General features: G+C 35.6%; 1 protein-coding gene across 1 annotated transcript in view; it reads left to right on the top strand.

Annotated features, from left to right (window-relative positions):
* Positions 1 to 15,914, top strand: part of GALC (galactosylceramidase) — a 31,585-nt gene that overhangs the window by 10,147 nt on the left and 5,524 nt on the right. Inside the window, 9 exon segments of the mRNA XM_036384580.2 lie at positions 4,092 to 4,222; positions 6,422 to 6,577; positions 8,593 to 8,717; positions 9,991 to 10,118; positions 10,574 to 10,663; positions 11,870 to 11,959; positions 12,298 to 12,442; positions 12,835 to 13,015; positions 15,239 to 15,402. Coding sequence (XP_036240473.1) covers positions 4,092 to 4,222; positions 6,422 to 6,577; positions 8,593 to 8,717; positions 9,991 to 10,118; positions 10,574 to 10,663; positions 11,870 to 11,959; positions 12,298 to 12,442; positions 12,835 to 13,015; positions 15,239 to 15,402 — 1,210 coding nt within the window.

Here is a 15,914-nt window from a genome sequence, read left to right as displayed (position 1 = left end):
TAAACTCTTAGTTATCTGGCTAAGTTTTTACTTATCCTCTAAGGCACTAATTATGTTTCTTAATAAGTAGAAAAAAAAAGAAGAAAGAAATGGAGACTCTACTGCTTCTAAATTCTTGTTCAAGAAATCCCTGTTCTTTCAGTTATATGAATACTGTGTGTGAGGGAACTGTTCTGCAAATGTGGAGTGTCTTTTGGGTGCATGCAGTTCTGTGCCCTTGGTACTTCTCTTTCAGCATGGAAACTCTGAAATCATTCGTTTTGTTCTTCTGAGCTGTCTCTGTGGTTAGGCAATTTTTCTGAGTGTCTAGGTAGCTAGAATGTTTTAAATTTCAAGAACCTTCTAGTATTATGAATTTTTCTTTTGGTAGACTCTGTGTTTCAAAAGTTTCAAACAGCTGAACAGAACTTCATTGCTACTTTTCTTCTTATTAAATTTTATGTGCTAATTAGTTTTGGATCTAGGCTTTGATTGTCATCAACACTTAGACTTTTATTTCTGTCCTTATTTGACTACATGAAAAAGAGAAATGCTCCCTATTCTTCTTCACATTGCCAGAGGGCTATTACAAGAAATAATTTGAGTGTTTATGCCTACTGATCTTTGAATCAAGTTGCAAAATCTTTTTTATGCATGCATGCACACAGTGCACCATTCTTTTAAATCTAAAATTTAAAAAAAACATTTTAGACTGTGGCCTGGGTTTTCTCAGATGGAGCTATATGTGCAAGCTACTGAAAATATATTTTTAAATTTTTTTTTTTAAATTTCTGGTTTGAGTTTTCAGATAGTAGCAGCCCTCTATAAGTGTGGTTCATTCTTAACTATTAAGGCTGAGTATATTTTTTGTGGGTATATTTTACCTAAGAATTTCCACAGACAAATGTAAGCTGTTTATCATCTTTAACAGTGAAATAGTAAAGAGAAGCTAGAAAGACAGAATAGGAATTCTTTTCTGCTGGCATGTTTGAATTCAAAGTTGGTTGCCCTCAGTTTTGTTGTAAATATGCAATTCTAGGTTTATTCATTGTTTTCCCTGAAAGTTAGTGAAACATGAGAACCAAGTAGTGGGTAAACTTAAACATCAAGGAGTTTTTTTTTCTTTTGTTCAGTAAAATGGGACGTGAAAAAAAATGTTTAGGTGCTCTTCACTTGAACAGGACAGTGTTTGGTAGAGATTTCTGTTCTTGTAGAGAGCTGCATGGATAGGTCTTTTCTATTTTAAAACCTTAATCCTGTTTTTTCAAGGTACTCTTTGGGGGATCAGGTTAACTTTTGCTTCTGATTACTTGGGGATGTATGCCCACTTCCACATTTCAGCTAGCTGTCATTTTTAGATTAGTTTAACATGACTGTCTTGATGATAAATCCATTACTTTTGTGTAATGAATTACATACATGCCAAGGAGTCAGTATATTGAGAGTGTCCAAGTGCAGTATATGTGTTGTCATCTTATTGCAAAAGCTCCATACCGTCTCAGTGATTTCTCATGGGCAGTTCCTCACAGCACTGACTCCTTCCTCACAGCACAGCCAACAAACTCCAGCTCTCTCCTCACCCAGCTAACCCACTCTTTTGTAGTGCTCGTCTTCTTATTGGACACAGCTGTGGCCTATTAAGGGCAGGCCTGTTCCTAATCTTTGGTGATTAGTGCAGCTGCAGCTCCTCAGGTGTGGGACTACCTTCTGCACTATCTTTATTTTCTTACATTCTATCCCTCCACATATACATGTGCACTTCTGGTGTCAAAAGTTGTCCAAGTGATGAGAAGCCCATTTTTGCATAATGACCATCTCAATATTGGAGGTAACCCTTCAGTTTTAAAAATACTTACCATTAACTTCATCTTAGTTGCCACCATAGCTCTTGTTTGAGAAGTGAGCACTTTTCTTATCCATCCTGGTCTGTAAATAGAGGCTTCCACTGGCTCCTTCTGAAGTTCTTGTTTTCAGTCTTGAATTTCATGTTGCCTCATTGATGAAGGCTGTACTTTAAGTGGTGTTATCTGTTACTAAGGTGCTTCGACATTCTTTGGACAGACTGGGTCTATGGAACGTTGGCATCATCGCTGCGGATGGAGATTGGAGCATCTCAAAAGAGATGATAGTTGATCCCTATCTTAATGAGGCTATTGAGGTAGTCGGGTAAGTGTGGGAGAAGCGAGGCCTTTTAAACATTCCTTCCTATCTCTAAGTCTTCCTCTCCATTTTCAAGAGTCATATATTCTTATTTCATATTTCCTAGCTGTTTCCATTTTTTCCATCATTGTGTACAGTGGTGACGGATTAGTCTTTCTTTCTCTCTTCTTTCAGTTTAGTACATGTATAAGCTGACCTTATCACTCTTCTATAATTTCTTTCAAGTGTCCATTTAGGAGCTGTGTTTTAGGCTTCTTAGCACTAGCAAATGACAGGAAACTTTTAACTAATCTGCATGTGCATGTTCCAAGTCAGAAAAACCTTAGGATTGGATTCTTGGTCTGCAGCTGGTTTTCATTTTGGGTGAACTTGAGCTTTCAGAGTGGAACTTATCACCCTGGGACTTTCTGTGGCTGCAGCTGAGATTTTTCTGGTCATATACTAGAGCTTGAAGTTTCTGTTTCTTGTTGAATTTCTGATAACAGATAATATTAGAAATGCATGAACTGACAGTAACATAGAGGTAAAAACAAGCACCCAAAGTTTGTAAACTAATACAGCCTATCTCAATTTTTTCTGTTGGTTTTTCAGCAAATGTCAACTCAACTGTTTACCTTCACTCTTGTTCCATAATACACATTTTTACTTGCTTCTGGCAATTTACTCTGCTGCTCTTGCTCTTTTTGTAAACTCTGGTTTCTCAAAATTATACATAGCTTTTACAAAATTACATGTTTCCGGTGGAAATTACCCGTGCAGATACAAATTGCTCACTTTTGTTACATTTGTTAACTTATCTCTGTTGTTAACCTTACTGTGATAAGAGCATTCTTGCAGTCGCTCATGTACCATTTATCCTCTGTGTGTGAGGAAGTATGATATGCTCATCATAGTTTAAGTGAATGCATGGTGAAGGGTTATAGCAAGTCAGTTAAGCGGGAATTTTATAAAGAAACTGCTTTTGTATGTGTTGAGTTTGTAAACATCAGTCACCTGAAAGTGTCTGCCTGAGAAATCCTGATTATAGTTTCAGCATATAGTAACTCATTTGGTCTAAAATAAACTTAAAAAAACTTTCTTAGGTTAGGCAAGACTTGCAGCTCAACAGGTGCATTAGGAAATGTTTTAGTAATGATTTCCATGACAATACAGCTTGAAGAATGAATGTACTGACTGTGTATGGCTCTTGTTTCTTTAAGAGCTTGACAGAATCAAGGATAGGAGTACTTGTTTTTGTTTGTGCCTTTAGAACCACAGATATGTTTTAGTTGTTCTTTAAAAGGGAAGTTCTTTTTGTCAGAGGTTTTTCTTGAATGTCATACAGATTTTTCCCCAACTTCCCCACCACCACTAATCACAAAAAATGAAGTGTTAAGTTTTCCTGTGCAGGAAACTTCGGTTTTGTTATCTATCAAGAAATTAAGGTTAGTACAAAACAAGAACACCATGCTTCTCAACCAATGCTGACTTTAAGGTACTAACTACCATAGAGAGTTCTTGCTGACCTAGTGAAAGATAATAGTATTTAGGTGTCTGTCCTTCAAATGCTCAGGTTCAGAAAGTTCATACACATCTTACAGTTTACCTGTCAGCACTGTAACATCTAAGTGGCTGATCTGCAAATAGAGTATCTTGCATGAATTGTGATATGCTTTGTCTTTATCTATACTTTTGTGCCTGTAAGAAGAACAAAACATTTTTAATTTTTCTTTATGTATTTTGGAAGTCAGAATGGTAGAAGAAGGTGTCCTTTGAAGTCACTTTGTGCTTGACAGTCTTGCATGTTTTGTTTGGTGTAACACTTGTCCAAGTTGCAAAAACATGAATTGAAGCATAGTAGTTTTTTCAGCTAGCGCTGAAGAAGATGCTGCCTTTCCCAACATGAAGTTTTGACAATTTGAAAAACATTTTTTTTCTTCTCTCTGTTATTTGCTCTCCTTTTTTTTCCCAAGCTGTTGAGGTACACATTGGATAAGCATGGTCTGGAGCAGGTGAGGATCATAGCCAGCGATAGACTGTGGGAGCCCATTTCCTTTGTCATGATGATTGACTCTGAGCTCCACGGAGTGGTCGATGTGATTGGGTAGGGGGTTCTCTCTCTTCTTCTTTCATGGTGGCTTGTTTATAGTTTGTCTTCATCTTAGAACTAACACAGACAAAGCTTTACCTCTGTGTACTCTTACCTGCAAGGAAAGGATTGATACTATAAAACTCTCTTACTAACCCAATCAAATCATGCAGCTCTTGTCCCAGTAACAGCCTCAACCTTTAATTCAATCAGGAGTCTTCTATCATGCTGAAGATTCCTGTTGGGCATGGTTGCACTTTTGATGGATTGAAGGTTTTTTGGACAACACTGTTTATTATGAGGGTTCTGGTTACTCTTAACTGATATGCAAAAAGTGCTTTAGCTTTACAACTTAGTACACAGTCTTGTAATTTCCACTGGTTTGTTACTGAAATTTTGTGATCCAGAAATGAATTTGGGCTATGAGTCTTCTTTGAGTTACAATGACTTGATTCTTAGCTCCCATTTTGTTTTAATGACAAATTTGTATTTGGAAAACATGGAACCAGTTGATTTGTTATACTAGTTTTGGGTTTTATCATAATAATATTTTTCTAGTAGATTAAATTCCAGATTGATTGATGTCTGAATGGAAATGTGTGTATGAAATGTTGTACATTGTTGTACAAGAAGCTACTTTTATTTTTACAGTAGCTCTAAACTTTACTTACTAGGTCCCATAAACTTGCCTGACTCAATCACATGCTTCAAATTTCTCAGTTCCTTGCTTCAATTTGAGTCTTTTCCATTAATCTTTATATACCTGAACCATAGGAAGTGTTGAACTGAGGGCTATTTTCTGCAAATACATATAGGAAGTCAGTGTCATCTACCCTTGCAATTAACCCGTCCCCCCATTCTGAATATGAAGAGTATCCTGGCAGTTTTTCATAGGTGGAGTCTTGGATCATATCTGGATGAAGCTCAACAGTTTTTACACTGTCTAAGTAAGCTGTATTTTCTTAACACTGAATGTGTAAGTTTTACATCCCTACTCTGATTCAGTCTTAACAGGGAAATTATATATCTCTTGTGTATTTCAGCTTTTATTGGGCAGGGATATTGACACTTCAGAAACACATTTTCAGGAGTGTAGAAAGACAAATTATTCCTTCTCTTCTTTATTTTTGCAAGCTATGCACTTTATGCCATTACAAAAATCTTTTGCTTGATACTAAGGCAACACTTAGGTTTCCAAGCCAAAGGGGAAATACACACTAATCTGTACAGCAGAGCAGAATGTAGCTAAAATCCTCACTATCTGTTACATTACTGATAGTGAAGCTGCATATGAAGGACTACAACACTGGGAACTAGGTCATTGTCCATTAGAGGGAAAATAATGAAAAAAACCCCAACAGTCAGCCTAGAAAAACTGTTGGTTTTGTATTCCTGCCACAAATGAATCGATTTGTCAAGTTGCAGTTAAGGAAATAGTTCCATTTTAGTGTATATATTAAGTGTGTTCAGTGAATGTGCTAAGTGAGGAAAATCACAACCCTGTTTTCTGCAAGTGGTTTGAAAGGTTTTATTTCAGTCAGCAAACCTTGCACCATGGGTCAGTGTCAGTGTTGTGATTGCGTATAATCAAAGCCTCCATTGGGAGAAAGGATGTCTCATACTAAGGAAGGCCTTGAAAAGAAAATTAGCTATCATTATATGTTTCAACTATTATCAGTTTATACCTTGTAACTTCTCTAGTCCAACTAGCATGTTTTTTTGAAACCTGAGTTTATTAAAAAAGATGTACAAAATCAGTCAAGTTCATGTTTAGTTCTAAGCCATTCATGCAGCTAAATTCTTAGCATAATGCCTAGTGCTGTATCTTACTGTTAGTTTTACATTATTTATAGTTTTGTTTAAGATAGTGTGAGTTAACGTGTATTTTCTCTATTCAGCAGATTATGGTAATGACCATCTTCAAGCTCAATTTCAGGGCAGAGATTTGCTTTAGCAAGCTGTGAAAATTGCATGGCATCTGTAAATCTAAGTTTAACTAAATGCTATCATGTGGCAGAAGAAATAATCTACTAATGTAAATACAATAAGCTCTGGAATGTTACAGCTCCCCCTTGTATTCTGCTTGTGGTATTCCAAAGAAATTTTATTTTTCATTTTCAGTTTGAAGGAAGTTAATCACTGCTGCTATATGTACTTCCAAACTTTGATTTTCTCCTTGTACTAAGTGCTCTTTCTTTTCAAAATACTGTGTAGGGCTCACTATCCTGGGACAAAAACAGTGCAAAATGCCATATTAACTGGGAAGAAACTGTGGTCATCAGAAGATTACAGTACTTTCAATAATGATGTTGGTGCAGGCTGCTGGGCTCGGATCCTGAACCAAAACTACGTGAATGGAAACATGACTGCGTAAGTGTTGGGCACTGCTGCTTGCTTTCACAACCTGGGGTGTAAGAATTATTTAAAGTGCTATTAAAATAACACATCCATCTGCTCTGGTCAGTAAACAGCTAAACTGAAAATCGCCCCAATGTGGTCTGAAGTCAGATATTGTAAGATAGGAAGTCTGCTGTTCTGACCTCTTTCTGGAGTAGAAGTCTCATAGGTTTCAATGTATTCTTATTCCCCAGCACTTGATGGGGTTATGCAGTTTATGCAGTGGGTTTATGCAGTTAATTTCAGATGCCTTTGAGATTGATTATAATTATCAAAAAGAGAATGTTCTTAAGAAGAGATGACATTGGAGGAAAATAGCAATAAAACTAATTTATCATATTTTTCTTGAGGTCTTTATCAGATTGTTTGTCTTCAGTTAAACAGATAATAACAGATGTAATTATCTAGCTTTTCCATACAACTTCTTTCTCAGAATCCATTCTTAAACATGCATGATAAATTTACTGTTTTCTGCACATTTTCTTTCCAAACTGAAAACTGTAAAAAAAAAAGTTGTCTTACCTGGGAAATTCCACAACTCAGTTTTAGAAAAGAATAGAAAATAAACTTTGATGTTTCTGGTGCAGCAACTGGTAATCTGAAAGAAGAAGTTTAATTAAAGAAAATGTAGGCGTCAACATGTGAGCAAAATTGTTCAAAGCTTTTAGATGCTTTGTAACTTCATTTTGGAAAAATTAAGAGAAATCTTCTTGTTGCTTCAAGTGGAATGCAGGAAAAATCACTAATACTTGTAAAGGGAATTTCTTTAGTCACCGTTTGTACAAATCTTCTGCAAGCTGAAATTTTCAAACAGGTGAATATTTCCTGCATGAATTCCTGATCATTCTGCTTGCTTCCTTATCCTCATATATTTTAATATCTTAATTTGGGACAATTTTTTTCCCATTGTTTTTATATTTTTCCAAGCCCTTTCAAATTATATATGCCCATTTCTTTCTCAGCCTAACAGTGAGGCATATGTGTTGTATTAATAAATTATTGTAGAATAGTTCTAAGTCCAGATGTCCAGCAGTGGACTTATCTTGGCTTGTATACGAAAACAAAACCTTTCTGACGAAAGGCAGCTTATCTTTCTGCTAAGTTTGTTTCCTTTGAAGTTGAGTTTCCTACTTTTCTTTCTAAGTTTGAAATCAACAGGACAAGTTTGATGTAAGCAAGTTAAATTTAAATTCAACAGTTGTTTATTTTATGATCATGTTTTTGTAGACTTCCAGGATCTCTTCTGTATGTATGTATAGTGTGATAAGTCTGTGGCAGTGACTTTAGAATGAGGCCTTTGTATGCACCTGGATGCAATAGCAAAACAGATTGACAGCTTTTGCCTTTTGCTTATCTGCTCTGTTAAGCTGTATTTCCATCCTTAAGGCCCAGAGGTCTTTAAAATCTTTGCAAAGCGTTTTCAGTGAAGCCCAAATCAAAGCGCGTGATTATCATTGTCAGGATGGAGCAAATACTCCTTGAGGATGGCTGGTTAAAGTTGTTTTTTGTATGTTACTTATACAGATAAAGATTTTTTTTTCTTGTGGTACTTAACTGCTTCCCTAAAAAAACTCCACCCAAAACAACTACCACCGTGCACAGAAATAACCAAGCAATGACAAAAACCTCAATGAAACAACACTCAGCAAAAAGCTGTAGACTTTGCTAACAAAATTTTTTCTCTTCAGAACAGGAAAAAACCTCAAACAAATGGTGTCTTTACCCTCAATACATGTTTCTTTTAATGTAAAACTTTTTGTGGTGCTCTAGCCAGAGAATTTACCAACCATTTTGGAAGAAGTTCTCAACACTGATTTGCTGATTTGCTTTATTTTCCTTTCCTGTGGGTTTTCTTTGTGGGAAAGATTTTCCCTCCACCCCCCAAATTGTTTTCATTGCATGCTGGAGAAAAAGGAGGAATGGATTTTTGTACTAAGTTAATCTAATACTATCCATATGAATGGAGAAAACACCTGTTTTCCTTCCAGAACAATTGCATGGAACCTGGTGGCCAGTTATTATGAGGAGCTGCCCTTCGGTCGATGCGCATTGATGACAGCACAGGAGCCGTGGAGTGGCCACTATAAGGTTGAATCTCCTATCTGGATTACAGGTGAAAATCTTGCAGTTATAAGTTGGTGATCTGACACCAAACATCACTGTATTTTCCGAGGCCTTTATTTAGTGGTTTTATGTGGATTATTTTTTGTACCAAATTGAGGTAGATTTGTGGAAAGTTTTGTGAATACATTCAGAAAGAAAAAAATAATCTCATTTCAATAGAAAGCAGAAAGATATAATTGTAAGGGAAATGTTTATACTTGAACTTTAGCTGTATCAGAAAGTAATAAGCTACTGCCTTTCTAGCTGTTACTATTGAAATATTTTGATCTGAAGTGCCTGTAAAGGTTAATGTGCTTTCCTATTTCCTTTCCCTTTTTTATTTTTAATCTTTGAGTATCAATCAATTCCATTTGCTACTTCTCAGTTTGCAAAAATGGAACAAAGAACCTGTGTATTCTTTTCCTGCTTGATGTTCTTGGCTTGTGTAAATCAGCATTTCCTTGAGCTTGGGAAAGGGAAGCATGTTCGTGTAGTGTGTGTGGACACACAGATTCACTGGCTACTTTGTAGTCCTGTAATATTTTACTGTCTTTGCTGCAGTTCTGTAGAGTAACTATGCAGTGCCATGAAGGAGGAACAAGACAAATGCATTAATTTTTTGTTCTTCTGCTAGTTATCTATAGTATATAGTTATAGTTATCTATATAGTTATCTATATCTATTTATCTATATATACAAATATAGTTATCTATATTTGTAAAAGCATTAAAGCAAAACTGGCCACAGTTTCCCATGAATAGAACAGCTGAGCAATTGTTCTTATGTCCGTGTTGCTCAGGATTTTAATGATCTGGGTCATATTCTTCTTTGATTGTTTCACTTACTTTCTGAAAACACTAATTATTTAGTTATTCCTCATGATGTTGCCCATCTGTGCTTTCCCTGCTAATTATTTGTTAAAAATAAATGTTTACTTTATTTAAAGAAAAAAACTAAATTTGGGAACATCTAAACTGTGATGAATATTCAAATTGAGTGGACATGATTACTGTATATCTATTGTGCTTAATGTCTAAATAATTGCTATCACTTTAACTGTTTTGTCTGCCACAGCATTGATTTTTTAATTTTCCCACGGTATAATTCTTTAATCTTTCCTCTTATATAGGTAAATTTTGTTTTGGAAGTTCTATTACTTTCTTCCGCAAATAAGGTTTCAGTTTTTTCAGCATGTATGAGAGAGAAATTTAATTAAGCCTACCAATGTAACAATTTCTATTAATTTCTATTAATTAATTATTGTATTCTAATTTTTGTCTCAGCACACACCACACAATTTACTCAGCCAGGCTGGTCATACTTGCAAGTGGATGGACACTTAGAAGGAGGTGGCAGTTTTGTAGCTCTGACAGATGGCCTAGGGAACCTTACCATCATCATTGAAACTATGGTATGTGCATCAGCAATTCCAGTGGACTAGAAAAGTTACAGGAGATGTTTTCTTATGAAGAACCTGTCTTGATTTATGTAGTTCAGTATCTGTGAATGTTCTCTGATACTTGCAGCTTTATTAGTGAGTTCACTAGAGGCTGTTTTTTCTATCTGAACTTAAAATACCTTGTTGAGACTTCCTGGAGGCAAATATATATGCCATCTTTATCTTTTTATTAGACATTAGCTTTAATTGGATGACACACTGGGAGGAAGTTATATCATGTGCTTTAATAAAATCTGTATTCAGAATAAAATGATTAAACTACTGCAATTGCAGCTATTAAGATAACAGTGAAATAAATTATTGCTCTTTTAATTTCAATTATGTGCTGTAGGTTTTTCATTAATGTTGCCATGTGCTGTATTCTAGTAATGTGTGTCTCTTCTGTTGCATTTGTTTTTTTTCTTTAGAGTCATAATCACTCTAAATGTATCAGGCCTCCATTGCCAAATTTCAATGTCATACCTCAGAGAGCAACTTTCTACCTCAAAGGGTCATTTGTAAGTACATCTTGAATACATTTGATCAGCCTTGTAAAATGAATTGCCATTCATAATCAAATACGTGTAAGTCAGTATCACAGGTTGCAATGTCATAACTGAAATTGTAGAATTGCTGCCTCTCAGTCTAATCATCTGTATATTGAAGAAGAAATTTAATGGGACAGAAATGCAACTAAATTTTTCTTTAGAATATTTTCCAAGGCTGGGTGCTCTGACATGCTGACATAGTTTGTTGGGCTGGCACAGCCATTGCCTTTCTGGTTATCAGTTAATTTTCAGGGGAATAGCTGTAGTTGATTTTATATTGTAGGTTTTGTTGCGTCCTGTGAAGAGATATTCTGAGACTCTCCCAGTTGTTAATTTGTTTAATCTATTTTTTAATTTCACTAAAGTATATTTCCTTCTGAAATGTGAACAATACTTTCACAGCGTAAACTGGAGGGAATCACTGTTAGTTGATTTGGATGATTCCTTCTCAGAACTTGACTGTTACTTATTTGGGATTTGATTTTGATTTTTTAGCAGCAATAATTTCCTTTAGGAGCAGATAATTTGGATGATACTTTTGACAAAAAATGGTTCACTAAGGAAAAGAAGCTGAGTGTCAATTTGGATACACAGCTCCCTTTAGGGAAGTATCAGATGGCTTATCCAAATCAAGCTCTAGGTCACTTGCTTTGTTGTTGATGTTGGTAACTGAAAAGAAATTATAGGGATTAGGTGTGATTAAAATCTGATAACTAATATAGTTGATATGCTGTAGTATTGCAGAAGGCTGGAGACATATAAGCAAAATACTTTGCTGAAAAATTAAAATCAGAGAACTAGCAACTAGACTGAAGGCCTCATAAAAGTGAAACTAGTGGGATATTATTTCAGTCTGGTTACTTGGAAGAGAGGTTGTATCCAAGGTGTATTGTTGGTGATAGAGAAGCTAAAGATTGTGTCTGTTTGCAGTGCTTTCTGTCTTTATAAGCAACATTAGGGCCTGTTAGGGCAATGCCTTATTGATGTATAATCTATAAAAATCTAAGGCATATGTAATGATTAGCTGAATAAAGTTGAGGCCTCTAATGTGATCAACAGCTTTAAAGTAACAAAAATTAGACACCCATAGAGGAGTGGTATTTCTCAAATTGAATATTCAAGGTTGTTTATTTTGCTGTTGTTGTGTTTTAAATTGTATGGTGTGTTCCATTGTAGTATATGGTGCAAACCCTTCAAGTGTGGCATTCTAGACTTGATTTTGAATCTGGAAACTCCAGCCTTTTCCAGCAACTCCATCCTTTACAGGTAAGTTGATCATTTTTAATTATCAGTTCCTCTGCAGTTTCAGGTGTGTCTTCCCTCTTTGGTGAAACTCCTCAACTTTCATGCTTAAGCTGCATATTTAGGGTGTGTTTTAAGGCTGTTTGACTGCAGTTTTACTGGCTGTGTACAACTGTACCTGGAGGTAATAACAAGTTTGGGGAAAAGGAGTTTTAAAAATAGCCCAGAGATATTTAAATGCTGAGGCAAGAAGATGGGAATTTTGCCTTAAATCAGGACTTCAGAGGATCTTGACTTCAGGAGCTTGGGTATTTTGTCAGTTAGTTGTTAACTTTTGCAGCTTGAGCTTTTTTCAATTCCAGGTATGGAGGGGAAGATTTTCTTTAGATCTGAACGTGGATGAAGTCTACACTTTAACCACACTCAAGACAGGATGGAAATGTGGTTACCCAGAGCCACCTCCTCCTCAGCCCTTTCCTTCCATTTACAATGATGATTTCAATATACGTAAGCCAGAATTCTCTTATCCAAAAACTCCATTTGCACGCAGATATAATTGTAATGTAGAAAGGCAAGAAGTTATGTTATTTGAATCATCTACATGAGGTAGCCTGAAGATCTATTTTGTTTTTGTTCATTTATACCTGTTTTTCCAAAAACTTACATCTGTATGAGTGTACACCTTACTCTTGCAATGAGGCGTATTTAATTTAATGTCTTACCTGGTGTTCATGTATTTGCTTAAAAACCAGTGTCTGCTTAAAAACTTCCATTTTGCGGGCTGTTTTGATATAGCAAGTCAAAAATCTGGAGAAAATTTTCAGGAGAAATTTCTGAAAACAAGTACACCGAAGAAAAATAATGTTTTAGAGTTGATGTGTATTTTATTTTCTGAACAGGTAATCCACCTTTCAGTGAAGCCCCAAATTTTGCAGATCAGACAGGTGTATTTGAATACTTTGTAAATGCTTCTGACCCAGGAGATCACGTGTTCACACTCCGCCAGGTGGTGGTTCAGCGGCCCATCACTTGGGTTTCTGATGCAGACCAGACCATCAGTGTCATAGGAAATTTTAAGTGGTATGTAAATACTATTTTGTAGTGACATTTGGGGAAATGTTCTCCTCGCCAATGCTAGTAATGATCAATTAATTTGTCTCAAGCCTCATTTCTCTTGGACAGAGAGAGAAATCTCTTTTGCTTTTGCCTTCAGATTCTCTGTAGACATGTAGGAATGATGATTCAGGCACTTCTAAAAGTCATTGAGCCCTGCTCAGGGGCAAAAGGTCAGCTGTTTAAGTGACTCCTAAAGGATGGGGATTCAACCACATTTCATGATTGTTTAGCCTAATTCTATACTGTCTTAGAATGTGTTTTTTGTTTTTTTATTTTGCTTATGTCCTTCTGGGCATATTTGTTCAAGCTAATTTTTTACACTAATGGATCTGAGTTGGCATACTAGAAACACCAATGTGTGCCCTGAGTTTCTTTTTTCTTAAATTGGACCAAGAAAAGGATTAATTTTGAATTACATAGTTTTGAGTATTTGTTAGGAGTTTGATCAGTCTCATAACTCTCAGACTATTTCATTTATAATTCAGTTGTATTTGTTGCAGACTGCCATCTTCTGAGCAGTTTCTAGAATTGTGTGGATTTGATGCCAATCCTGCTTCAACCACTTTTATTTCTGTTGAAAGTAACTGAGGTTTACTGCTTTGATTACAGTATGGTTAAAATTGTAATTCTTTGAAGGAGCTAAAAAATTGCTAGGAGCTGCAAAGATGGTAATTCAGAATCAAGCAGCATATTTTAGAATAATGTTTATTTAAAATTAATAAGCCCTTGGGAAAGAGCCTGTTAACTAATTATGATTTTAATAATAATAATAAACTTCATGCTAAAAACTTTCTCTGCGGCTTAGAGGCCTAGCCTAAATTCTTTTGATACATTTTTTAAAATAGCAGTCTTGTCAGGTTTTTTTTCACTTTAATTAGATCATTGATCTGGCAAATGCTTTTTCAGAACTTGCTTCACACTTCTAATTTCAGGCCTGGAGATGTGATTGAATCACTTTGATCCAAAGCCTGGAAGAATATCACCCTCTTGTACTTGGAGGTTGTTCTTCAGTTATCTGATGTTTGCTTTTGCAGCCCTCTGTTAGGAAAGGTCTCATATTCTCCCTATAATCAACTTTCCCTCATTGAGTAAATTATACTCAGTGATTCCTATATCAGCTACATAGGACATATTTTTAAATTACTATACTGAGATTCCTAAAACTTCTATTATTTTGTTTTAGTTCAGTTTCTTTCTGAGTCTTCATCTTGCTTTCAAAACCAAGCTTGCTTCCTGAATATTCGGTTTATTAGTCAAATTTTACTGGTCTGTAACTTTTTATAATAGTCCTCAATTTCAGGCTCTCAAGTTTGTTTGCTTCATCCTCAGTTTAAGACTCAACTTGTCCCTGGCAGATATTTTCAACAATGAACACCTGCTATTGAAATTCTGAGCCAATCTTGCATTAAATTTCTCTGTAGGATGATACTTTACCTCAGTTGTTGGTGGAAATTTATCATGATTCAATTTCAGGATTGTTTGGATTTTAAGCTTGTGTGTGTGAAAGCTTTTTGCTCTCTTACCGTGAGTTTGTTAGTGTTTTTCTCTGATGGTTTTATTGAACCTGGATATATTTTGAAAGTATTACTATGTAATTATTGCTGTATTGCCTTGAGTCTCTTTATAATGGCTTAAGGGAAATGTGGGGGTCTCTTTTTTCATAAATGGGAAGGCAAGAAAGTAATCTTTTTTGTGTAATGACTATCTATTCAGGAAGCTGGAGCATTACATTAGAATGAAAACTCAGAATGAAACTTTGTTAGAAGTGAGAAGAAAAGTTGCTAGAATAGATATTCTCCAATTCAGGAATCAGCTGAGCTGCTGTCACAGAGAGTCTTTTCACATTCTGTAAATAATTATAGACAATTATTACTTCTTAAGTAAATGACCTTGTGGCTGTATCTGTATTACAAGTGTAGATCCATTAATAGAGGGAAACAATTTTTATGGTTAAGAGCCTTGTAGTGCAGCTCTGAGGAGGAGGAAGTTGTGTAAATTTTCTGGGTGCTATTTGATGGTTCTAATTGATTACTTTGCTTTATTATTCTTTACAGCTCTCATTGCATGCATAACACAGTGCTTTACTGTTGAGCTGGAGTATAATCTCAGGAAATGAAATAATTTCTAATACTGCCTATTCAAAAGAATGGATTCCTTCCTTGTTAAAACACTAATCTTCTCTTACAGGGTAAACATGACAGTCACTTGTGACATCTACATAGAAAAACCTCGTGATGGAGGAGTGTTTATTGCAGGAAGAGTTGACAATGGTGGGATATATGTGCGAGATTCCAAAGGAGTTTTCTTCTGGGTTTTTGCAGATGGCACCTACAGAGTCACTGGTGACCTAGGTAAGCAGTTCTCTGCAAAAGGGCATGCTGGCATATGGACACGTCATTTTGATAACTTTGATAAAAATAGGGAACATTCAGATTTTATAGTTCATTTGTCATTACTATGAATTTAACCTATTGGTTCTAATGATGGCCTCATTTCATATGTGGAGAAAGCATCTGAAGGCTACTGGCTGGCCCATTTCTCATGCTGAGCTTTCTGGAATTTTTGTTTTTTCACTGACAAAGTCTGTTTTACACTAGCCAATATGAACTATTTTGCTTTTTATAAATACTCCGATACAATTACAGAAAGATTTTACCCATATTCTTAAACTATGCATGAGGAAAATCCTGATTGACATGAAATGGCTTTTCTTAGAGAGCAGTTCAAGGCACAGTACTTACATCTGACTAAAGTGAGGATCATAAGTGGCCTCCTGTTTCCTCAAATTATGCATCCTCCTGTTAGTGTAGCTCAGTGGAGTGAGCACATTCTATTTGTGATGTTAACATTCATGGGTATTCAT

This window comes from Molothrus ater, chromosome 6 (genome assembly GCF_012460135.2).
Source record: "Molothrus ater isolate BHLD 08-10-18 breed brown headed cowbird chromosome 6, BPBGC_Mater_1.1, whole genome shotgun sequence".
Lineage (NCBI taxonomy): Eukaryota > Metazoa > Chordata > Aves > Passeriformes > Icteridae > Molothrus > Molothrus ater.
Note: the sequence above shows the minus strand (reverse complement) of the source record. Positions and strands in the feature narration are given on the sequence as shown.